The sequence below is a fragment of the Amphiprion ocellaris genome, chromosome 5 (genome assembly GCF_022539595.1).
Source record: "Amphiprion ocellaris isolate individual 3 ecotype Okinawa chromosome 5, ASM2253959v1, whole genome shotgun sequence".
Taxonomy (NCBI): domain Eukaryota; kingdom Metazoa; phylum Chordata; class Actinopteri; family Pomacentridae; genus Amphiprion; species Amphiprion ocellaris.
Genome location: NC_072770.1, coordinates 11,141,117 through 11,166,057, shown reverse-complemented (window position 1 = coordinate 11,166,057; position 24,941 = coordinate 11,141,117). Strand labels below are relative to the sequence as shown.

At 38.6% G+C, this 24,941-nt stretch overlaps 1 protein-coding gene and 3 non-coding genes across 4 annotated transcripts; all 4 read right to left on the bottom strand.

The window, feature by feature from the left end:
* Window positions 1-11,045: 11,045 nt before the first annotated feature.
* Window positions 11,046-24,195, bottom strand: ahcy (adenosylhomocysteinase). Its single transcript, XM_023298807.3, has 11 exons — window positions 24,039-24,195; window positions 21,558-21,748; window positions 18,872-18,947; window positions 18,510-18,662; window positions 16,661-16,773; window positions 16,093-16,300; window positions 15,616-15,703; window positions 15,346-15,463; window positions 13,956-14,078; window positions 13,413-13,484; window positions 11,046-12,400 (listed from the first exon to the last, which is right to left on the bottom strand). The coding sequence occupies exons 1-11, from the start codon at window positions 24,064-24,066 to the stop codon at window positions 12,269-12,271; spliced, it is 1,302 nt and encodes a 433-aa protein (XP_023154575.2). The 5' UTR covers window positions 24,067-24,195; the 3' UTR covers window positions 11,046-12,268.
* LOC111588410 (small nucleolar RNA SNORA17) lies at window positions 14,967-15,102 on the bottom strand. The gene has a single exon (XR_002748175.2). It is a non-coding gene; the product is annotated as a small nucleolar RNA SNORA17 (small nucleolar RNA).
* On the bottom strand, window positions 17,331-17,466 carry LOC111588412 (small nucleolar RNA SNORA17). Its single transcript, XR_002748177.2, has one exon. It is a non-coding gene; the product is annotated as a small nucleolar RNA SNORA17 (small nucleolar RNA).
* LOC111588411 (small nucleolar RNA SNORA17) lies at window positions 19,309-19,439 on the bottom strand. The gene has a single exon (XR_002748176.1). It is a non-coding gene; the product is annotated as a small nucleolar RNA SNORA17 (small nucleolar RNA).
* Window positions 24,196-24,941: the final 746 nt, after the last annotated feature.

The following is a 24,941-nucleotide window of genomic DNA, read 5'->3' as shown; positions in this document are numbered from 1 at the left end:
ACACTTTGTTTCCCTTTCCTGCAACAGTTGGTGATGTTGCATGTAACTTTATGCATTTTAAGACACGACGAATTGTTTTCCCCTTTAAAGGTTTTTATGGATTTGAAAAAAAAAAAATACTATTAAAGAAATGGCTGCACACTTTCGAAACTAATTCAAATTGAAAAGTCTTAGAAAATATAAAAGTCCTCAACTAGTTACTTGAACATTATTCTAAATCTGCCTGTCATTCCTAAAATTTGAAATGAGTAATTAGCATTTTAAACCTGATGTTGTCAAAGTCACAGTCATAGAGACATTTTTTGGAAGGGATGCCTATTTTTTACCACTGAGTGTCTCACAAATTGACTTATTTAAATATAAAAAAATAAAATATATTGAATTCATCTAGAAATACAAAATTACGATACATGCATTGGTAATGGCATAAATACAGAAGGATCAACATAAAAAATATTTAAAAAACAAAATGATATCATGAAAGATACTCATAGAAGCTTACACTGTAACTTGGTATGTCATGTTGAAACAGATAATATATCTATATATATCTATATCTATCTATCTATCTATCTATCTATCTATCTATCTATCTATCTATATATATATATATATATATATATACACACACACACACAGTACATACACTTTTGATCTTACTGTACTTAAAGAGAAGTCAAAGTCATATCACTTAAACATAAACTTTGTTCAACAAATAAATAAATAAAAGCAACATGGCAAGATGATAAATGCACATATCAGTGGCCTGAAATGATCTAATGCAGTATAGAGTATGATACAAAATACAAAAGCAGCTTTTGTGATCAAGGCGGAATAGTCATTTAAACAAACACATTAAATTAGTGGTAATAAATGCAATGTAGTGACACAATAATCAGTCAGTCTAGATGACTAGTGAATGCGTGTACCATTGATTTTTGTCTACTTGGCATCTTTGTGTGAGATTTTTTTCACACAAAACAACCCACGTGTTTTCTCCCCACAGACATTTTGGCGTTCAGTATATAGATACATAGAGCTCTGAAAAATATCGATAATATGCACGTAAAAACACTGTCACATGAAATATGATCGGAAAAAGGCACAAATAGGATTCTTGTGTTGATAATCATAGGCTTAGTGTCAAAACTACTTTAAAACTAACTACAACTTTGAAACAAAATATACAGCTACTTTAAGTCTTATTGAAAGTCAAAATTCCTTGTACTGATATAACTCCTTATACTGGAAAACAAGTCTCCTGACTCTTAAGTTTTGAGTTTGTTTCAGAGTCTCTGGTGATACTATTGTAACCCAGCACACGAATCCGTTTAAAAAAGGACTAGTAATAACTTATGTTGAGTGTCTTGTATAGCAGTAAGTCTTGGAATATTACTGTCATTTTACTATGTAAGAATAGCACCTTGGAGCCTCATTAGAGGCCCACAGAAAGTACATGTGTACATATAGTACGCACACAAAACAGGCACTTTTTTTAATCATATGAATATTGATTAGAACACCATCATATGATGCATCCATGCACCTACTTCAGACCTGAGAACGCCACAGTAGCAACACGTGAAATAAAAATTTGATTAAAAAGAAAATTAAAATACATTTGCTAAACAATAACTACATTTATATGCTTTGTTCCTCCTGGGAGATGGTGTTAAAATTGATGAAAACACTGGAAATAGTCTAAAACTGATTAAACCCAATGGAAAATGAGCTCTTCCGTGTCATGGTAAAACTTTGTATAAGATGTTGAAGATGTCAGGAGCTGGTTAAGCCACCACTGATTTTTCCAGTTTATCCACCTTAAAATCCTTTGTAAAAAGCTGGCTAAAACAAGCTACTCTTCTCTGAAAAAACATATTTTAACAAAGCTTGTAGAAAAGTTCAGTCAGGTAAACATTTTACTAACAGTATATTTCATATTTGAACAATACTTTGAGGTACACCTGAGTTTACTCTGAGGCAGAGTGGTGCACCATGTCAGAAACGTCTCCAAAATAGAATAAAAATGTAAAAATCATCTTGTAACTGCCCACATCTTCACATGGATGCTCCCCGCTATCATTGCGTTTAAAATGATGCTGTGTTGTAAATAATGCCGATAAAATCATTCAACACTGCCGTCTCAACACAACACAAACTAACTTCTTCAGCATAGATGACATTAACATCCATTCAGACACTTAAAAAGTCCGAGGATAAAAAAAGGAATTGAAATGTTTGTCTTTAAAGCCAGCATGTAGCCACCACAAGCCCTTCACTACACCGTGAACTGGGTGTATCCCTCTGTACCTGTGACGATCACATCCATCCAGATCCTCATGGCCTCAGGAGAAGGAGCCACCATGTAGTAGACTCTATCATGAGGCTTCACGCTGAAGGTTAGGGAGGGGTTTGAGCTCTGAAGGAAGGAAAGAAAAGGAGAGGATGGACATAAAGAAGGAAGGGAGAAACAAAAAAAGCGAGGAAGAAAACGGGTAGGGAAGGAAGAATGAGTGATTTACAAGTATTGGATGAATAAATCATTCTTTTCACATTATCCACATGCATCACCTTTGAATAAAATATACACACGAGGACAAAATTGTTGGTACCCCTCAGTTAAGGAAAGAAAAACACACAATGGTCATACAAATAATTTGAATCTGACAAAAGTAATAAGAAATAAAAATTCTATGAAAATTAACCAATGAAAATCAGACATTGCTTTTGAGCCGTGGTTTAACACAATTATTTTAAAAAATAAACTCATGAAACAGGCCTGGACAAAAATGATGGTACCCTTAACTTAATATTTTGTTGCACAACCTTTTGAGGCAATCACTGCAATCAAACCATTTCTGTAACTGTCAATGAGACTTCTGCACCTCTCAGCAGGTATTCTGGTCCACTCCTCATGAACAGACTGCTCCAGTTGTCTCAGGTTTGAAGGGTTCCTTCTCCAGACGGCATGTTTCACCTCCTTCCACAGATGTTCAATAGGATTTAGATCAGGGCTCATAGAGGCCACTTCAGAATAGTCCAATGATTTCCTCTTAGCCATTCTTGGCTGTTTTTAGCTGTGCGTTTTGGTTCATTATCCTGTTGCAAGACCCATGACCTGCGACTGACAACGAACGTTCTGAAGGAGTGGATGTCTGGTACCCTAGAAACCTGGGGGGGCGATTATGCACAAGGGTTAATGCTGTTTATAAGCCTCTTTCTTTTTCAATTATGAACGTATTTGAGGTCATGTAGTTCTCTTGTTGCTCTTCTTATATATGTGTGCCAGCCCTGTGCTGTTTCCTGTTTTTTGTTTAAGCAAATTCCTAAAAATCCTCCGAGAGCTGCTGAGAAAAATGAGTAACACTGATCAGTTTAACAGTCAGTCCAGTAACCAGTGGTGTGTAACTGTAGAGAGGCCTTTGGGTCTGTCTGGCATCACGTTGATATCTGCCAAAAGACAGTTCTTTGAGCTTTTAGGAAGAAATTTAGCGAAAAAGTCAATTACTCTATTAACCACCTAATACAAAAAAAAAAAGGATACCAGTGGATCCTGTGGTCCAGAAAACTCATGTCTCTAATCTAGTCAAACCCCAAAACAGTGAAAACATCTGTCCAACAAAACATTCACAGAATAATATGTGGTAAAGAGAAGACAGCATGATTTATGAGACTCAAAGTTGATGTGTTATTTCTGTTATTTCCACTAGAGGACGCTGTAGAGATATTGTACAACAATGGTGCGCTTGTTGTCCACCTGTTATTTACACACGATCAGGAAGAAAACAAGGTTCTCCTCTTTTATATGCAATGAAACAAGAAATACACAAATCCTTTACTACAAATAAAGAGGAACTAAAAGTAAACCTTGACTACAGGTTGTGGTGGCAGCTAAAAAGCTTGATATTTCCTGTAGCTGCTGCATTGTAGACCAAAGACCAAATATTTGAGAAAAATCTCAAGCAAACACTAGTTATTGTGCCAGTAATTCACCATCCATCCTTATTCTAAAATGCCTCGTCCAGTTCATGGCTTCAGGAAGCTGGAAACTATCCCAGCCTGTCCTGGAGAAGCTGTAGGGAACAGCTCATCGGCCAATCGCACAGTAGCATTCCAATTCAACTAAACTCCATGAGAGTGAAGACATGGAGACTGAGAAGCTTTACACACCATGTAGAGCAGCTATATTATTCTGCTACTGCAAGAATCACTGAATTAATTCATAGATACAGACAGTTTTACCAACATTCTTGCTTTTAATGCAGCAGACTGATGCCCAAAACAAACCTAGTTCTGAGAAATCTATTCTCAGGCCAATCTCTAAGACACAGCTCCTACCAAAATACCAACAACTCAATTTTGCCCTCATTCCTTTGAACACCACTTTGCACCTCCTCTCCCACCTGGTATCAAAATACCACAAAAAGCAAGTTTCAAGGAAATCACCAAACAGTAGGAGCTCTGCTTGCACTGGTGCAGGTACAGCCACAAAAATAGGGCTCATACTTTGACTGCATTATTTTCACAGATATTAAGATGTTAGTGCACAAATATAAGTCATGCTTTTGTAAAAATGTAAGAAGAAATAGGAACAAAGTAAAAGCCATAGTGTGGGTATGTGGTTTTTCTTCTAGACTAAGTTAAATTACAGTTTTAGTCAGTTTAGACAAAGTTTTACTGACCACATGAAGATCACTCTGGTCAAAGTCTCTGTTTTGTGAAAAGGGCTTGTGCAACCAATAACGTAATAATTTTAACCATTTTAAATGTAATAAAGCCAATCATGTAATATCTTGCCAATAATGTAATAAAGTTTTTGAGTCAATAAGTAATAATACCTTGCTAATAATGTGATAAGTTAGTATGATACTGGTTGGTAATTACATTAATGGCCTAGCATTAAATAATCTTTTGAAAATGTAAGAACTGCAGCTGAAAATATAATACATAAATAAGACAGCATTTCTTCTCTTATACACTACGGTTCAAAAGTTTGGAATCACACATGCAATTTCACATTTTCCATGAAAACTCACACTTTTATTTATGTGCTAACATAATTGCACAATGCTTTTCTAACCATCAATGAGTCTTTCAACATCATTAACTCACACAATGTAGCATTAGAACACAGGAGTGATGGTTGCTGGAAATGTTCCTCTGTACCACTATGTAGATATTCCATTAAAAATCAGTCGTTTCCAGCTAGAATAGTCATTTACCACATTAATAATGTCTAGACTGTATTTACAATTAATTTAACGTTATCTTCATTGAAAAAAAAAAGCTTTTCCTTAAAAAATAAGGGCATAAGTGACCCCAGACTTTTGAATGGTAGTATATATTAGAGAAGTGCTCACAGAGAGCCTAGAACTAGACAGAAGATGACTGTTCCATTAGTATTATGAAGCTCTACAAGGCTGCTGGACGCAGCAGTGGTCTAAGTTTACACATAAAACAGTTATTTGGCGAGGACAGCCAATGGATGGAAGCCTGGATTCTTCTCAGTAATTTACAAAGTTAAAGGCATTTACTGGAAGAAGTAATGTCAGTTTCATATTGATGGTTTCCCCTTAGTTCAATATGTCCATAATTCTCTTCAGTTTTTTGGAGTTAAGTGCCACTATAGTGCCAGTCCAGTTATTTAAATACAGTTTAAAGTGAGAACTGAATCATTTTTCCATGAAAAATGTATGAAAAAAGTTTTAATGAAGTGTTTCCCGTGAAAAAAAGCAGTAAATTTATTTGACAATGCAACATCCAACAGAGACGCTGACATAGAATTATGATTTTGCATATCTAAGCAAATAAACAATATTCTAAATAATGTTTTGTACAACAAATAACTCTCAAATTGACTCTTACAACCATAATTAGGGAGAGGGAGAGTTACATGGAATGTATCCTTGATGAATGAATATGACAACTATGCTGTCCACTATACCTATTTTTGATGAGCAAATTGCCCAAATACTGCAAAAAAAAATTTATTTCCAGTAAATGCAGTCCTATTTACATAATAATACATTATCGGCTGCAGTTATTGCATTTTCAAAGGATTTTTTTGAAGACTTTTTTTTTTAAAGCTAGGCCATTAACGTTATAACCAACCAATAACGTAATGACTTATTACATTATTGGATTTATTACATTTAAAATTGCCCATTTGTTTTACATTATTGGCAGGTATTAGGCTACTGGGCTTTATAGGTGCAAACATGTAACAAGGTTTTTCACCTCATGAGCTGAAGAAGAATTAATTTCAAGCGATTATATTATAATTCAAACCATACTTTGTGATCTTTGTAATTCAGGCAGCTGTTAGTCACAAATTTGTCCAAAGGATTAATCATTCAGTCATGTTATCTAGGCGGGCCAATGGGAAAACAAAAAGGAGTTTTTCTGTTATCTGATGGCAGATTATGCTGCACTGTATATTACAGATGCAGTTTAATTCTTGCCTTGATGCTAAAAACATTAACCCAAGCAGTTTCTAGGCATCTCCCCGTCATGCTTTTATTCTCAGTGGGCTCATTTGTCACTGCAGTATACCGTAAAGGCCTGCACCTCTGTGGGAACACCAAGTCTAGAAAGATATTTCAACAAGCTGAAAGCGTCTTCCAGCAATGCTGTGTACCAATTTCAAAGCATGCTACATTTATTTCATTTTCATATGCGTGTTATTTTTCTCTCAGTCTCTCTAATTTGTATACCTAACTCACCTTTAAAACCCACCGGGTGTTTTAGGGGTCCAGGGAGTGAACATGCAGTCCAAAAGAAAACTTCTAATTTCATTATTTTCACACCACAAACAAGCCACAGTCAGTCTGAACAAAGAATCCAACTAAGGTCTACCGTGAAGCCTTTAGTGCTATCTAGTGGTAAGTTTGCAGGCTGCAACTGAGTCATTTTGGACAAAATGACTCAATATAACACCATTATTCATTGATTTTCTAAATATTTTCTATATGCTCGTCCATGTTTTAATAAACAGAGTGCTGCTTTTACTTACACATTGATACATTCCTGCAAATGTTGTACAAATCTGCATCAAAATCAGACGTTAAATAAGGTTCTTGATCTCTTAAAATCTCCTTGAGACAAAATATTCATAAACCCAAAACTTTTACTTGAAGTTTCCAGATGTCCCCTAAACGCCTCACAGTCATCAGTAGAAGCTTCTCGTGTCCGTGAGTTACTGCAGCAGCTCAGACATTAAAAACAGTCAAATAAGAATCGTGATGGACAGATGAAGCCTCATGAAGCACTGAGGTTTTCCAGACAACTGTGCCGAAAAAGACTGAAAGCTTCAAGTCTTTAGTGACACTGACATCTGGTGGACAACTGAAGCCATAGCAACCTCTCAAGAGCACGACTGAAGCACTGACACCCCATCAATCCCATGTCAGTAATATAAATTCAGAAACACTGTGTTGTCATTCATGTGTTTTGTTCATTTATACTAAACAATGATTATACCATCATTATGGATTAAAATAAATTCTGCTTATTGGACACTTACACTACAAAGTTTTTTTCTTCACAGGTTTTTATTCAGATATATAGTTTTGTTTTTGTTTTTGTTTTTTTACTGTGGGGGGCTTCAGTCTGCTCCTCTTCTGGCTCAGCAGCTCCCCAGCTTTAGAAAATATCCTTTAGCATGGCATGGATGATGCTGGGATGCACAGGTACTTACAAACACAGTGTAGGATATAATGTCCTACATGCTGCCCTGTACTTCCGGGAAACATCTGCTCTTGCCAGATGTTGCTCTTCCAAATATCTGAGACAGACATAAAGGCAATGAATGAAACAACTGATGTTTCAGCAGTACTCAACATGCGTACCTCTGGATCTCCACTATAGCGCCGGCAGATGCACTGCTGGTGGTGCTGAGACTCTATGTGGCTGTCCAGTTGTAGTTTACTACACTGCTCATTACTTTGATTGCTAAAGTCAACCTCTTTGAACCGTGGATCCAGGACGGTGGCCACAGACAGAGAGTTCACCTTTTCCAAGCCACTGAATTTTCATTCATATTATTTCTCAAGTGGTTGGCAAGTGTGGTACCAATTGGGCACGTTCAGCAGAAATAGCATATCTTAACATTTTGGTGATAGGAATCACCTTAGACCCTGACACTCTCAGGCACTTGTTGATCGCTTTATACTCATCAGCAGTGAAAGGCACTATATCAGTGCTTAGAGATGCCAGGGCTGCCCCTAATGGTTCTCTCTGCTCATAAAGCTTTTGAAACATGGCATAGCTGTTGTTCCATCTGGTATCCACCTCTTGAACCAGCTTCTTTTGTGGCACGCACATATTAGGGCATGTCACACCTTCCATCTGTACACATACAATTCAGATAAAGATAATCCTCCCTAATAAAGACAACATTTAACGGCAGAAAAAAAAGAGGAAACCTCATGAAAAGCAACAACAGGGATCTTCCTTACAGGACAGAAAGACATGCAATAAACACTGTATGTACAGAACCGCAATATAGCAGATCAACATGAGACATGTACTGTAGGCTAAGGCTTTATGCTAGTCATGGACTGTATTTTAAATGGTCTTTCCATCCCACCTCTGACTTGTAATCTAATCAGCAGAGTGTTTGCATCTGTATCAGATCTGCTGCTGTGACATCTGGTTTGGGTTTCGTCAGATAACTCAATTTTTATCAAAACATAGAAGCCCTGACTGATGCCTGAAGCCTACAGTAGACGATCTTATCAGCGCTTTTATCCAGACAGACTGTTGGTCTGTTTGGACAGTTGAGGCCAGAAATGGCAGCTTCCGTTCTAAAATATACCTTCAGAGACCTCAAAGTCGACAGTTTAAACACACAAACCCCAGTCATGGTCAATGAACAGGCTGCCGCCAATGGCATTTCCTTACATTTATACAGAAGTAGATGCACATTTGCACTAGTTGTATTTTATAGAAGGTCCAAAGTGTCTGCAGTGTATAGGTGACAATGCCAGAAATAAAAGCAGTCACTTAGAGTGTAAATAAACTGACTTCCCCCCAACATTTCTCCACAAAGCAGAACAGTCCAGTTCTCCTAGACTGCAGTGTTTGTCACTTCAAATTCTACATATACAAAAACCGAAGGCTGTTTTAAACACCAGTTCACTAGAGACTGTTAAAATTGCTCCCAATCTACGCTCCGATTAACTTGTATTCAAGCGCCAACCTCAATAGGAGACGTCAACATGCAAGTCACAAGAACTGCATTTCCCCAAATGGCCACTTGAGGCTAAAAGTGAGTCAGTCCTCACAAACTCCCATGTTAAGACAACAAACATTACAGCAGAAATAAACAGGTTTACAGCCAGGTACAAAAAAAGGTTTAAGTTTCTATAGCCTGTTTCCTTGCTCATGACAGCTGTACAGCGGGTTAGTTTTCATATAACTCATCTGTTTGAATAATACTGAAGCCTAAAGGAGGATGTGGCCAGTTTTAATGACAGGTCAGAGACCAGACATGCATGACACAGCTTACCTCATTTTTGGATCAGCTTGGAGTTGGGCCTATTCATGGTTTCCACATAACAAATATAGACTTTGAAAGCAGACAAACAGGTGGTTCTGGTACCACAAGTACATGGCTGCCTAACGTGCATACGATCACATTTCCCCTCCAGAAAGACACTGTGGGCTCCTGTGGATGTTTCTGAAAGGCTGCGACTTCCTGATTAGCTGCATTATCCTGTAGAAAGTGCAGATTGGATTGTGGCAGTGTCAGTAATTACCCCTGTGCAATGGGTGGACAAAGAACAGGATTGCTGGAGAACTTAAGACTTGCCACTGCGGTGCCATCAACAGAAAGCATGTACAAATAAAAGCACCTTCAAACTAGCAGCAGTTTGATTCCAAGTCTATCAAAGATCAATTATGAAGCTGTGGATGATGGCAAACTTCTCCTAAAATAAAGACTATCTCCACTAACCTCATAAAAGCAGCTAATAGGAATTAAACCTTCAAGGAAACAAGTTCAGGCACCATAAATTATGGCAAATCTCGATATTTAACGGAGATATCTTTGGTTTAGGCTCTTCTGAGCTCACTTAATGGCATGAAATAAGCTCATTCAGGATGGGGACAGTCAACACTTTAGCTACAAAGCTATCCAGTAAAACTACTTAAATCAGAAATCTGCAGAAAGAAAAGTGGAGTGGCATGCTATAAAAGGTCACAGTTTTTATGCCATGCAACTTTACCAGTGCGACCAAAAAGTGCTTCAATCTTAAGAGTTATATACTGTTGGTAAATGGTCCTTAGACTGATTCAACACTATGAACATACCAGCAGCAAACAGTTCCTCAATTCCTGTGTTTTTGAGTTCTTCATTTTTAACACAATATTGGGGATGGGGAATATTATTTTTCATGGTTTTAATGGATTTTTTTTTTTTTTTTATTCCTTTCATCTGTAAAACTCTCAAAAAGTGCTATAAAAATAGTGTCTCAATGACTGATATGCTACAGATGAACTATGAATTGTGGGTACGAAAATGCTACGGCAAAAGCTTGTTTTGGTTAAAACGGATTCTGGCATATGTAAAGGACTTGTGTTATATCAAACACAGATATAGTCATGAACGTATGCAGGGTGCAAGCTACAGTTGATTTAAGACATGAGCTCTCCTGAAAACGTTACCATGACTGGTGTATAGTTCACGCATTAGGGGGATTAATCAATGATTCACTCAAAAGAAAACATGAAATGCTGCTCTTGCCATCATAAACTCAAGACCAGTGTAGAAAGAAAACTTTGGATACCCATCACAAAAAAACAGAACGAGCCAAACCTCCAGGATGCTGATAATAATGATAAATAAAAGCTAAACAGTGTTTTGTAAATTTCTAACCAGGAAGAGGTGAAAAAATCAGCTCCTCAAAAGCTTTGGCGTAGCTCAGTCTGAAAAGACCGATTTGAAACAGGGAAAAGCAAAACCGTCTCCTCTGTTCTAATTATATTTTCGTGACCAATCTTAAGCTTTGAATGCCCTATCACACAACCATGAGGAGAAACAAATGTTTGACTTTTGTTTTTTATTTTTTCCATTGTCACTTGATAGTTTCAACATCAATCCATCATTTACAAGCAGCTGAACTTCAGTCTATAACCGTTGAGAGACGAGATGACCACTTCAGCATCACCCTGCATCTGAAGAGCCTGATTGGCTGCAGTGAATAATGAAAAGAATCGAGGGTGAGGGGGGCGTCGCACATGTTTTGGCCCTTCAAGTCAGATTAAATAATCACAACAAAAGGAAGAAAATGAGGCAACAAAATCAATAAGACTCTTAGAAATCAGGCAAAAAAAACATAACGTGCTTTGGTGGTTACTTTGGCGGCAGCGCGTCTTTCTACCGATCAACCTGGACAAGCAGTAAACACACCCAGTAATCACTTCATGAGCATCTTCAGTTTCTTACACAATTCAAGTACAGTTGTAATTAAGTGCCAACACAGAGCAGTGTTAATGTGAAAACACTGGAATAAGGCTGCTGAACGCTAAAACCGTTTGCCTCGATTCGTCAAGATACAGAAGAAAAACCTGTTCTGTCACCTTCCACCTCGAGCCGCTATGAGACGGACAGATGAGTTTAGATAGAAAAGGATCAGGGTTTATTTTATTCCATAAATGGAGAGGGAATGACATAAACAGGAGGAATTGTCTTTTACAGCCACAGAAGCACTTGGTGTTTCAGAAGAGCGTTGATGAGAAAGAGGAGAGACGGCCGAGGATATTGGTGTGTCAGCGCAAAGTAAGATGAGATAAACTAACATGTAATATGTTCCTCCTTCCAATGTCCACAAACTCCTACATAAAGCTACTGATGGAAGCTTTGCGTAGATGCAGTTAACTACCAGTAAGTCGACCACAAGTTATTCATTTAACACTAGCAGGTGAGCAGATAACGCTTGATTTCGCCTTTGAATAGCAGAACAAGGTTCCAAACTTCAGCCATGCCTGACCGCTTGGATAGGCAGAGATGCAACTTGTGAAGTAAATGTCTTTAGCGGTTGGATGTAAGAGGTTATTTAAAGCGAAAAACAAACACAAGAACTGTCCGTTTGTGTCCCTGAATCATTGAGATTTGGCAGCTGAAAACCAAACATCGCACCCAGAGTGCAACCTGGGTTAAACCCTCCCAGTGCTCCCACCCACCAAACCCTGCTACACCAAAAATGTTCTGGCCACACCTCCTCCTCCTCTTTCTTCTTCTTCACTTCCCCAGGCTGGCAGCGGGAGCTCAGTAGCGATAGTGGTCCGGTTTGAAGGGCCCCTCGGCGGGCAGGCCCAGGTACTTGGCCTGCTTGTCTGTCAGCTTGGTGAGCTTCACCCCCAGTTTATCCAAGTGGGCAGCTGCCACTTGCTCATCCAGCTGTGGAGGGAAAGAAAGAAGATGAGCAAAAGCCTCCATGAATCACACTGGAATTAACTTACTGACCCACTTCTCCCTGTCATCTAGTTTTGGTTTCTTGATTGTGTATTGGGTGTCTGGTGCAGTCAGTATAAGAACAATAAAGACAAACTTCTCCTGAAGCAAAAATGTAGGCAGTGATTATTGTGACAAATCATTTTCATAAATAGGAATTTCTTTGGTTTTATTCTTTATTTTGGCATACAGAAATCCTGGTGATGTCAAATTCTGCTGATTTTGTCTCACTAACTGTTAAAAAAACAAAGAAAAAAGAAAGGCAAATCTTCATTTAACAAAGCTAAAAAGCATGTTTGGCATTTCTGCTAGCTAAATAAAACACCACAGAATCCGTTCAATGATTAACTATTATTATATTATTACTATAAGCAGTAGTAGTGAAAGTAGTATTAGTTGTAGAAGTAGTTGTAGTGTCCATTATTGTTACAGTAGTCTTTATAGGTGTGTAAAGAACCAGTTATGTAAGATTATTCTTTCTCTTACACAAGAAAGGCATATTTTAGTGTACATAAAAGACAGAAGGCTTCTGTAAAAGGAGAAGAATCATCTTGGATGAGGCGAGATGTGCTGATAACTCTGCTCTATTAAGGCTACTCTGAATCTCTTGACTTTTCCCTCATCTCTTTCTGAGCCTGTAAAAAACAGACTAAACCTTAAGTCTGCTGCCTTCACCCTGAACCCTCTGACATAACATTCTCACTAAAACTCAATATAAAAAAAAAAAAAAAAATCTTTTTCACATAAAAGACATCAGATAAGGTATTTCCCATTTCAATATCCTTCCTGCTGTGTACTAAACCTCATGCGTTTTTCTGTGCAGCTTCAGATGCCCTACTTGCAGAACTTTTCTCAAAATATTATTTATTCAAATCAAGACAAAGTGTAATTAATGGACATTACAATCTATATGCTCTACTGTAAACATAAATGGGATTGTCATGGTGTAGCTTCTGACCTTCTTGGGCAAGAAGTAGACTCCAAGAGGGTATTTGGAGGTGTTCGTCCATAACTCGATCTGAGCCAGCACCTGGAAGGGAAAAATATGAGGAGTCAAGTGGAAACTGTTTAATAAAGCTGATGAATGCAGCTATAGGTTTATCATTTTAATATTTCATGGACATAAAAAAGTCCTACGTTTTCTAAAGTTCCTCAACTAATCATGTGAGGAAAAGTGACCAAGATTAAAATAATGAAAATGGGCATTAGAACTTTATCATAATGCACAGAAGTATTTGAGCTCTCTCCACTTCTAGCCATAGTTATACTGTTTGCATAGAGGTGTCAGACTCCACAATACCGTGAAAAATGAGCCTAGAGCAATTTAAAATGCATGATGAGCAAAAGATGTCCTGAATCTGGGTGGCGTTAACTAAGCCTAATTGACTAATGTACAAACACGCTTACTTCAATGGGAAAAACACTTTTCAATGGTCTTCCTAGTTTTATCACAAGCATTAGAGCCGTCTTTTCCGTAGTTTGGCTCACTCAGTCACAGCACCTGATTGGTGAAGGAGTTGCTCATGACGAAAGATGGGTGTCCCATGGCACATCCCAGGTTGACCAGTCTGCCCTCTGCCAGGATGATGACGTGACGGCCGTTCTTCAAACGATAGCGATCAACCTGAAGAAGAGGAGAAGGATGAGCTGCTGTGTGGGGGACCGTTCAGACCGAGCATGTGCACAATTAGCTAAACATTGCCATCTTTGCTAGTCAGCATCAGAAATGTTACTCAATTTAAAGTATTATTAATATTATAAAGCCTGTGTAGTGTGATCTGTATGATGACCTAGGAAATGAAGATATGGTTGTATGTAATCTGTGTCTGAATAAACTGGGATATGACCGGATTTAGAACAGACATATGGGCATTAACCTGCAAAAAAAGACTAGCTAGCAATGCTAAGTCACACTCAGATATGAAATCCTCCAACTATCCTTGTCTAACGTCATGCTTTGCCTGTTTGCGGGTTTGTTTTTTTAGGTTCCTTCTCAAATTGAATTTCCCAACATTGGAGGTTTCATTTGGTACAACGAGCCTTTTTTTTTCCCTTTTACCCTCTGCGATCCCTACCCAGATCCCAACATGTCGTTTTTCTTTTTTTCTTCAAGAAAGGTGCGCGCAGCACTGCGCAGCAGCCGGAGCTGTCATTGGCAGGGCAGCTCAAATGAAATTTCGTTGTATATGAAAATGTGCAATGACCAATAAAGATTGATATTAGTAGAAATCATTGACTCACAGACAATAATCACACTGGATTTGAAAGACAAGGCAGCTGCACACAATATACTTCCACTCAACTTTGGTAAAGCCTGAATACACAGTTTTGGGGTGCAAAATTATTACATTCACATTGGAGGTGGGAATTTTCTTACTTGTATACTAGTCAGCGTATTGAAATTTAAATTTCTGTTTAAACGACAGGGAACCTATTTGCTAGAAACAAGTCACTGGTGTTTGCAAAAAATACAGAACATGTAAAAATAGACTAGATACATGCTGTCTGTTTAACTGTTGGTGGTAAGAATCACTCCAAGTCCTCCGAGCGTTGCAGAGTCTTAGTGCAGACTACCACCAGTCTCTCTCTGCCACCTTATGACACAGCTGCAACAATGAAGGTTGGGCTGCAACGCCTCAAGGGGCAGTAAATCATCCGTTTCACGATGAAGTAATAAATGATAAATATCTGAAAAATTATATATATTTTTCCTCCCTTTCAGCTGACGCCTGGCCACTTTAACCTGAGTGATATGAAAGAGGCAACTGCAGACAGAGCTAAAATAAGAGAAAACTAAGAGGAGACATACTTTTCAAATGCCTCAGAAGTGTAGTATATTTGCCATCACAACGGAAAAGTCACCCTGTATACATGTACGTTTTTGTTCCTACCTGAGGCTTGACATTGATCTTCTGAGCAGCGTTTTTGTTGAGCCAGCTGACATCGATCTCACAGTCAAAGTGTCCAATGTTACAAACGATGGCATCGTCCTTCATGTTCTCAAAGTGGCTGAAGGTGAACACACACGATAAATAAATAAATGCCGCTTGTTGATGTGCATAGACAGACATTTTAAAGACATGGGAGTTTTACAAGAAATCAACTTAACCATAGCTGTCAAAAACAGTAATTCGGTTCAGTTCTGAGCTGCTCAAACTTACTGTCCCATGATGATGTCTTCACAGCCAGTGGTGGTGACAAAGATGTTTCCTTCCTTACAAGCCTCATCCATGGTGGTAACCTCATAACCTACAGGGCAACAGAGAAAAAGAAGGCTTTATATGGTGAACAACTTCATGTTTCAAGAACAGGGTGAACTCTTCTGACATCTCGTAATATGTGGCATTATGATTAATTTTATTGAGAAAAAGTAAGTATACTGCAGTTTTTATTCAGTTATTCTATGACTCTGATTACATATAGTGAAAACTGCACTCAGCAACCTGCTACAACTACAAGCATTCAGCATTATACATCAAATTACCTGTTTATACATTGTTGAGAGCTCTGAATCCAAGTCCTGTGAATCCCTAATCCCACAGGAACACTACACAAACTTATCTGCGGCATTTTTGCACACAGGTGCCTTTTTCCTGGTTTAAAGTAAGCAGTCATGGTCTTAATGTACTGTCACCTACCCTCCATGGCAGCCTGCAGGGCGTTGATAGGGTCGATTTCAGTGATGATGACACGAGCGCCGAACCCACGCAGAGCCTGGACGCAGCCCTTGCCGACGTCACCGTAGCCTGCCACCACGGCAACTTTACCAGCAATCATCACGTCGGTGGCTCGCTTGATACCGTCGATGAGACTCTCCCTGCAGCCGTACAGGTTGTCAAACTTACTCTGTAAGCGGGAGACGGATGTACATGATGCCATATTATTCAAGAGGATGATGAACTCTGACACCACTTTTCAGTCTGGTTGAATTCCAATGATTTCAAAATGTATTTAACGTTCTGGTGAGTTCTGTCATCATTGCACAAATAGCATTTCACACAATAAAGTCCACTACAAGTCATTTTGCCGATATGATATCAGGAAAATATTAAAATATACCCACACCCCCTGAGGTCACATTTTACAGAAAGACTATTTATCCTTTCAGACATGGTTTCACTAAGGAGGATTGGTATTTCTGTCCACCTTCAGTTACTTCAAATAACGAGATGTAGGTTAAGAGGATTAAAACTCCAGACTGGTTACCTTGGTGACAGAGTCGTTGACGTTGATGGCGGGGATCTTCAGCTCGCCCTTCTTCATCATCTTGTACAGGTTGTGGACACCTGTAGTAGTCTCCTCTGACACTCCACGGATACCTGGAAATACAAGGCAATTATATAGTAAAGATCTTACAATGTATATGGCGTTTATGACCAGCACTGTGACGATTATTTAATTAAATTTATTTTTTTCCATTGTTGGTTAATGTGTTGATTATTTTCTTAATTAACTGATTGTTTGGTCTATAAAATGTCAGAAAATGATGACCAGTGTTTCTCAAAGCCCAAGAAGACATCCTCAAGATATTCACAACACCATTACAGAGTTGCAAACCAGAAAATATTCACAGTTAAGAAGCTGGAATTGGGTGATTTGATTTGAACAAATAAACATTGAAGTTCTATAGTCATACTGTTAGGAAGAATTTATTCCAGCAGTGAGCATGGCTCTTCTGTACTACATTTGTGTGCATAAGTGTTCGTATGACACTGTACATAAAGCAGAAGTGAGTCAAGTAAAAAGTTTTCAAGCCACAATTAACTACGACAATAATTAGTCTTGTTACAATGAGAAGTTCTTGATGGCTACTCACAAATATGAATATTTTACCGAGTTTGAATACAGACTTTATGCTTTCAAAGATGCATGTTTAACTGTTGGTGGTGAGAAACACTCCGAGTCCTCCTAGTGTTGTAGAGTCTCAGTGCAGACTACCACCAGTCTCTCTCTGCCACCTTATGACACAGCTGCAACAATGAAGGTTGGGCTGCAACGCCTCAAGGGGCATTCAGTCGTTTGTACTGATGTGCAGTGACGTGATCAATGTCTATTGAAAAATGTCATCTTAAAGAACTACTGTTATTTTTCCCCTCTTGATGGGCACATGCAAATACCTCTATTCTGTAAAAATGACTGGAAACAAATCAGCCTAACACCAAAAACAAAACTTTTGTAGTGCCGCAAGCAAAAAAACCCAAAGAAAAATAATGCAAAAACTCTAAAATGAGATTGCAAGTTTATGTACAAAAAAATCGTTCTGCAGAGGGTGAACATTTTGTTAAATTGTAGCATCTACCAACTGTTTGCTTGTGAGGTGTTTAAGGGGGCATCTGTAAATCGTAGCTTAAGAAAACAGCCTGCACTCCCCGTCTAAACTGAAGGGGTCTCTAAATCCACGTCGGTCGCATCATGCCACAGTGACATTTGAGTGATAAAGTTTGGTGCACCAGTGCAACCAATGGAAAATGTTGGTCTGGAATCCAATTTCAAGTTTAAATTTACACAACTGTTCAAAAATTTGGAGCCACTTTGAAATGTCCTTATTTTTGAAAGAAAAGCAGTTTTTTTTTCAATGAAGATAACATCAAATGAGTCAGAAATACAGTCTAGACATTGTTAATGTGGTAAATGACTATTCTAGCTAGAATCAACTGATTTTTAATGGAATATCTACATAGAGGTACAGAGGAACATTTCCAGCAACCATCACTCCTGTGTTCTAATGCTACATTGTGTTAGCTAATGGTGTTGAAAGGCTAACTTATGATTAAAACCCTTGTGCAATTATGTTAGCACATGAATAAAAGTCTGAGTTTTCATAGAAAACATGGAATTGTCTGGGTGACCCCAAACTTTTGAACAGTAGTGTATATACAACGATTCAGCTGAAGCTGCTGTAGGGTCCAATAATCTCCACTACTGCTTCAACATTTGTCAGTTTATTACAAAACAGAAGGAAAGACAGATACAAAAATAATCACTTCATGCAATGAAATTAAGAGACAACAGCAAGCATGGATTGGAGTTAAAAGGGTGCATGCAGGAAACCGACCTGGCAGCAGTTCAGGGTACTTCTGGTGGACCAGGTTGGTGAGGTCTCCTCCATCATCTAGGATCATGTTAAGGGGCTTACCGTCTTTGAAGTACAGGGTCTGTTCAATGCACCACACATACTCCTCATCGGTCTCACCCTTCCATGCATACACTAGAGAGAGAGAGACATATTTGCTTAATAATTTCCTTAGCAAGACTCAGGTGACAAAATATATGTTTCTCTTCTTTCTCCTAAATAGGTCTTAAGGAGTCAGCATGCACTTGCTTTTGCTGCGTTGGGAAAAGCTTCAAGAAATACTTCTAAGATGGAGTCTTACCAGAAAATTGTCTTTATATAAGTCACAAATTTGTTGGTGTTACCTGGAATTCCAGCCTTGGCAATGGCAGAGGCAGCATGATCCTGAGTGGAGAAAATGTTGCAGCTGGACCACTGAACCTGAGGAGGAAGAGAGAAACCAAGTCAGTAAGGAAAGAAAGAACTAAAGCTATACCGATTTGACCCTCACAAAAGCAATAACCCAAAAACATCCAAGTGTATATTTACATGAACCTAGGTCACCTGGCTGTTCATGAATTACGCTAGGAACTTTACAAACCGCATGTTAATGAATCACAACTTCCTGGCAAGAGTACATTCAATCGGGTTTCCGAAAGGATTCTTTTGTGCAGAGGACTGAGTACAAAGATTATTACTCGTTTATCTCAGTGTCGAAGATAACGGAACTCAAAGTCCCGCTAAAAATATCTAAAGAAGTCGAACGAGAACAAAAGAATCGTGACCAGATTCTGTATTATCTGTTGGTGGTGAGAAACACTCCGAGTACTCCGTGTTGTAGAGTCTCAGTGCAGACTACCACCAGTCTCTCTCTGCCACCTTATGACACAGCTGCAACACTGACGGTTGGGCTGCAACGCCTCAAGGGGCATTAAAGACAATTGCATTCATTTTCCTCATACTATGTTTAATGTCTGGTGACAAAAAGTCATTTAGCATAATCAGATATAAAATAGGATTATTTGGTCATAAATATCTTGTGGTTTCCTTTTGCTACAACCTTTCTTGCTAAACACAATGCAAAAGCCTAGAACTTCCATCAAGGCTATCTGGCTATATCAAGTGCCCTTCAGTCATTCCATTCATCTTAATTAAACAGGGCAAAGAGCACATGCAGACATATTTATGGTTCATTTTTGAGAAGTGAGACTGACGGTTTGCAGTGTCCCTACGGTGACCTGCACTGACTGATTTACTGGTGTCCTTTGAATATACATGAACACTCACTGTTTTGTGAACCACATGTCACACCATGCCGCTATCCAGTGTCCAAAACCTTGCTGACTTTCTAAAGAAATACTGACAAGGAAATCTGACGTTTACTGTACGTGAAAGCAGTTTCTGCAGTAACGCATTTTCTCACAGTAACCTCGGTGATGCAGTCTATTTCAAGCTAAGAGCCATTTAGGGTGAATACAGACATTGAACATAAATAAACACAATGTAAAACACAAGAACCACCAACTTTAGTAGTATGGAAGGTAGATTCTGAAGTTGCACAGAATTAGGTTATGAGCACGATTGCAGCAAGACAAGTAAAACAAATTAGGGAACAAAACATGCTGAGAGAGTAATTTGCTATTTGCTCTCCGCTGGTTCTCAGGCTGCAGGTTCCTGCAGGATGAGACCAGTCCTGGTCAGACAGATAAAACCAGCATGATAACAACACACACTGGCCTTGAGAAACACAGAGGGAGACACAAAATCCCACAGTTCATGATGGTTTGTTCCAAAGAAAAATGGATCAATATGGTTACACTTAAGCAAGGCATAAAGCAGGAAACAACAGTCCACAGACAACCTGCACATTATCAGTACAGCAAATTTCTCTCTTCTCGGACAAGGGCTATTTGACAAACCTACACTCAGGAAAGGTATCATTTGTTCAAAAGAATATAAATAAAAATAATTTCAATATTTGATAATAAAGGTGCTTAAAATGAACAAAAAACAGTTTACATTTGTCAGCAAGCCAAAGGCGGTTAAAGACCAACTCAGTCAAATGTGGATATTGGCAAAAACTCTCCTATAAAAATTACAAATGTGCAACCAGAAGGTGTTACAAGATCTCAAAGTCTGCTGAAATGATTGTATAAGAAAAAGTATCATCAGTGTCTTAATTAAAAAATAAAAGGACTAAGTTCCTACAAAAACAGACTACACCAATGTGAACATTCATACTTATGTGCTGCTGTGTCTGTTCCACTGCAATTACTGCAGCCAAACACTAGTTAGCGGAGGTGTTTCTAAGCCACTACGTTAAACTGCACCATGCACTTCAAAACGAGGGTGACGAGACTGATCATGTTGAAGACTGAGCAAATTAATGTTTAACTGCAGTTACTTCTACCAAAATTATTGCAACTCTAAAAGGAGACGGCGTTAGAACCAAATAAGCCGGCACATGGATTGGAAGAGCTATGAAAACGACATAACAGCATATAGCTACCATGGCAGAATGCTGTCTCTTGCATTATGTGAAAGCCAGATGCAGTTATTGACTATTATATATTCTATTTTGTGTCACTATCAGGCCACAGTGTATATTCAGTACAAACATATAAATAAAGCTCAAAACAACAACCTTGTACACAGAATCTAATGTTTGGGTTTGTGAATTGTGTTTTTTTTTTTTTTTTTTTTTTAATTTAATTTTTTTTTTTTAACACTGTACTCTATACTGTACCGCTACATCTCTCAAATCTCTTGCAAATGGGACTGACTGATTGTACCAGATCAAAGAAAGAGGTTTTATTTACATTATACTTCAGTTTTACTCATTCAAAGATGAGACATGCGTGAGTTTAAAAAAAAAAAAAATGCTTTCATCCATTCAACCCGTGTCCATTATGTGGCACGTGTTCAATGAATTTTGAAGTAAACGGCTGGTGACACTATTAGAATAGAAAAGGCAGCTTTTCTAAAAGTTAGGAGTGATCACCAGATGCTCTCTGAATGAATAAATACTTATAAGCAGTTAGTAAATGTCACCTCAGCACCGAGGGCCATGAGGGTCTCGATGAGCACGGCGGTCTGCAGGGTCATGTGGAGGCAGCCGGCGATACGAGCGCCCTTCAGAGGCTTGGACTGACCGTACATCTCCCTCATCTTCATGAGGCCGGGCATCTCGTTCTCAGCGATATCGATGGCCTTACGTCCCCATTCAGCCAGGCTGATGTCGGCTACAAGATTGAGGAAGAGACCGCGGATTAAAGCCTTACATCAATATCGACACTGTAATTTTCTTTAATCGTATTTCAATCTGATAAATCTGTAGATTAAAACATCTTAAAATGCTTTAAATTTTTAAAAAATGTTAGTTCTATCATAAAGAGGAATTGTTCCTTGTGATAAGTCAAATTAAAATCTCTAGATCAGCTTACCGCAATCTATTGTTGAGTGACGAGTAATCAATCCAAAATAATTTATTAAAATGCTGGTATTTCAGTTAACATAAATGTTTGCAAAGAGCACTAAAGATGTCCAGATTTGTTAAGAGACTTTGCACATATCTCAACATGATCTGAACTGGCACACAAAAGCAATAATTTTATCTCTGATTGCACTTGTTAAATCTCTTCCTGAAAATTAATCAGGATATAGTCTTTGCAAATCAGCTGTGCTTAAATTAGAAAGTATTGAGAATAGAGACATATCTAATGATATTCCCTACTGATCATTTTGTACTTTAGGAGAATATAACCTCCTCCACTCTTAACCATGCCGTTTCTGTACTGGGAAAAGTGAACACATCCACAGCTGTGACACAACAGGTTTGTACTGTCTGCAGTTTGTCTGCACAGTGACTTCTTTCACTTCACAACAGCTGCTGCTGCATATGTTTCTTAGCTTCACTGAAGAGTGGAGAACATGTCACTTTGAATGAAAATAAGTCTGACTTTGCATTTGAAACTTGCTAATGAATGAGCAACACAAGCTCAACACATATCATGAACCACAAAAAAAATAAAACTAATAAATGAATGATTTTGTTCTCAAGACCAGATGCCCCACATCACACATGCGTTTATTGATTGGGCCACCTGTTCATGCCACCGTCTAGTAAGCTAATTGACCGAGACATGAAATGAGTCGCAATCAGTTTAAGCAAGTTCAATGTGGACCATTCAATGTTATCTGATTAATCTATAAAATGGGCTTGGTGAAATAAATACAATTTTGTCGGCTCGCCGTGGCAGCTATGATAAAATAACACAGGACAGCACTGCAGCGCCAAGATAAAAACACAAAAAACACAAAAGACTTCCCTCTGACCCCATGCTGGGAGAACAAAATGTTGCACTGCTTGTGGTGAATGAGTGATACAGCCTGAATTAACAAGTGAAGACTTAACAGATGCTGGTACCGAGGTGAACTCTTTACCAACGATTGTACACAGTCCTTGGAAAATGTGCAGACTTTGCCCAAGGCCTATTTGCTAGCAGGTCATAGTGCAACGTTTTCTCTGAAGCAGCTGCTTGCATGCAGCCGTCACAGCAGGTGGGATTCACACATGGTTGATGGTGACAGTTAATTAAAATTGCATGTTTTTGAAGAAGAGTGATACCTTAGTGGTCATTTTATGGGTTCCTTGACATTTTCAGCAGAATTACTGTTCTTAATTTGAGTGAATTCTTAAACTACATAAAGTCATGCAATAACAGCACGTTATCTTGTATTTATTTTCATGTTTCTTTCTTCCGTGTGAAGCTTCTCCACGTTTGTAGCCAAATAAAAAAACTTCACGCACAAAAATCAAAATAAATTCTAATTCAGAATCTTCATACGATCAAAAGCTTTCAGCCCAATAACCGCGGCACAAAACACCACGTGTTCTTGCAGCTTTACTGGTATGTAACTCGCATACAGTGCAGCTTCATCTCTGCCTGTTCTTGTCACTCACGCAGAAACTGGCGGCGAAACGCAAGGCATCACGGGAAGCGGAGTTTGCAAACACAGTACGCGCTGAGGGGCGCTACGTCTCCCGCTCCGCCAATAAACTACAACACCCAGAGACACTGGAGGTGGTTTCTGTTCACAGTAAAGCCCATGCTCGGCGCTAGTACGGCTTTGACATGTCGATTCATTCCCAGAATTGAATTAAAGTCTGCAAACTGAGACTGTCAAAAAGCGAAAATTAACAACTTACAAGCTAAAATGGCTGCCGATTACCAAATAAGCTAATAACTTGTTAAACATCATTAATGACGCCATTAAATTGGCAACACGCTAGCAAGTTGGCAACAACAGAGCTCTAAAAAAGAACTAGAAACACTGGAATTAAAGTGAAATAGGACTCAAAACAACTAAATATATTCGTGCCGTTGCACGTTTACTTTTTAAGCTAATTTAGCTACTGTGAGCGCCGTTTCCTGACATTCACGTTAACGTAAACTCACAGCATTCTAGCTAGCAAACCGCCGACTTACTTCTCTAAACTTTACAGCGCCAACAATAAACATTAACACTCACCAACTTTGTAGGGAAGTTTCTCAGACATGGTTGCTTTCGGGTGTTTTGTTCCGGGGAGGTTGAGTGCAGCAGCAGCCTGGCCGACGGACAGAGGCAGAGAGGGAGGGACAGAAACATGACGGCTCGCTTTTTATCGTCGGAGCCACATTCGGACGAGTTTACACGACGGGGCGGTTCAAACTCGGATCCATTCTGTATTTCGATTGGCTGAAACAGCTCCCGCCCCACCATTGGATGACATGATAGGATAATAGGCGGCCAGCCAATCGGGGCTGGAGTTTTAGCAAGGGGGCGTTCAAGTGTTTGTGTAGCTGGAGCAAGTTTAGTCTGGACTCTGTCGGAAAATGGTTGGACTTGGTTGGAAAATAAGTGACATAGTAACAGTATTTTGGTTTTAACAGGATTTAGATTGCATAAGCGCCTGTAGTGCATTTGAGTCTATAAATTCTGCAGAGTTCTTACTCAATAACATGGATTTTTCTACAATAATGTGCATCAGGAACATAATAACATTTGTATTAACAAAATACAAGGCCATATTACTATTTGGTCCCAGTTCACAGACTGTCAGAGGGCCCTACAAGCACCAACTTACTTGATTTTGATTTATTTCTTATCACAAATTACTGTCAAATATATATGGTTCTGTGCCAAAATCTACTCACTCAACACAGTGTTGTTTTCAGTGTCTTCTTTAAATATCTGAGGATGAAAAGTCACTAAAATCTGTTTGACAGAGAAAAGGTTTAGTTTTACATGAACAAAGTACTTCTGCATCTCATGCATCATGGGGAAAAAAGCGTTAAATGCTTCTATTATTCAAATTAATAATAGTTTCATATGAAAATGTGATGCCTTCAGTGTCGTCATACCTTCTACTAGTCCAAATTTTAATGTGGTATC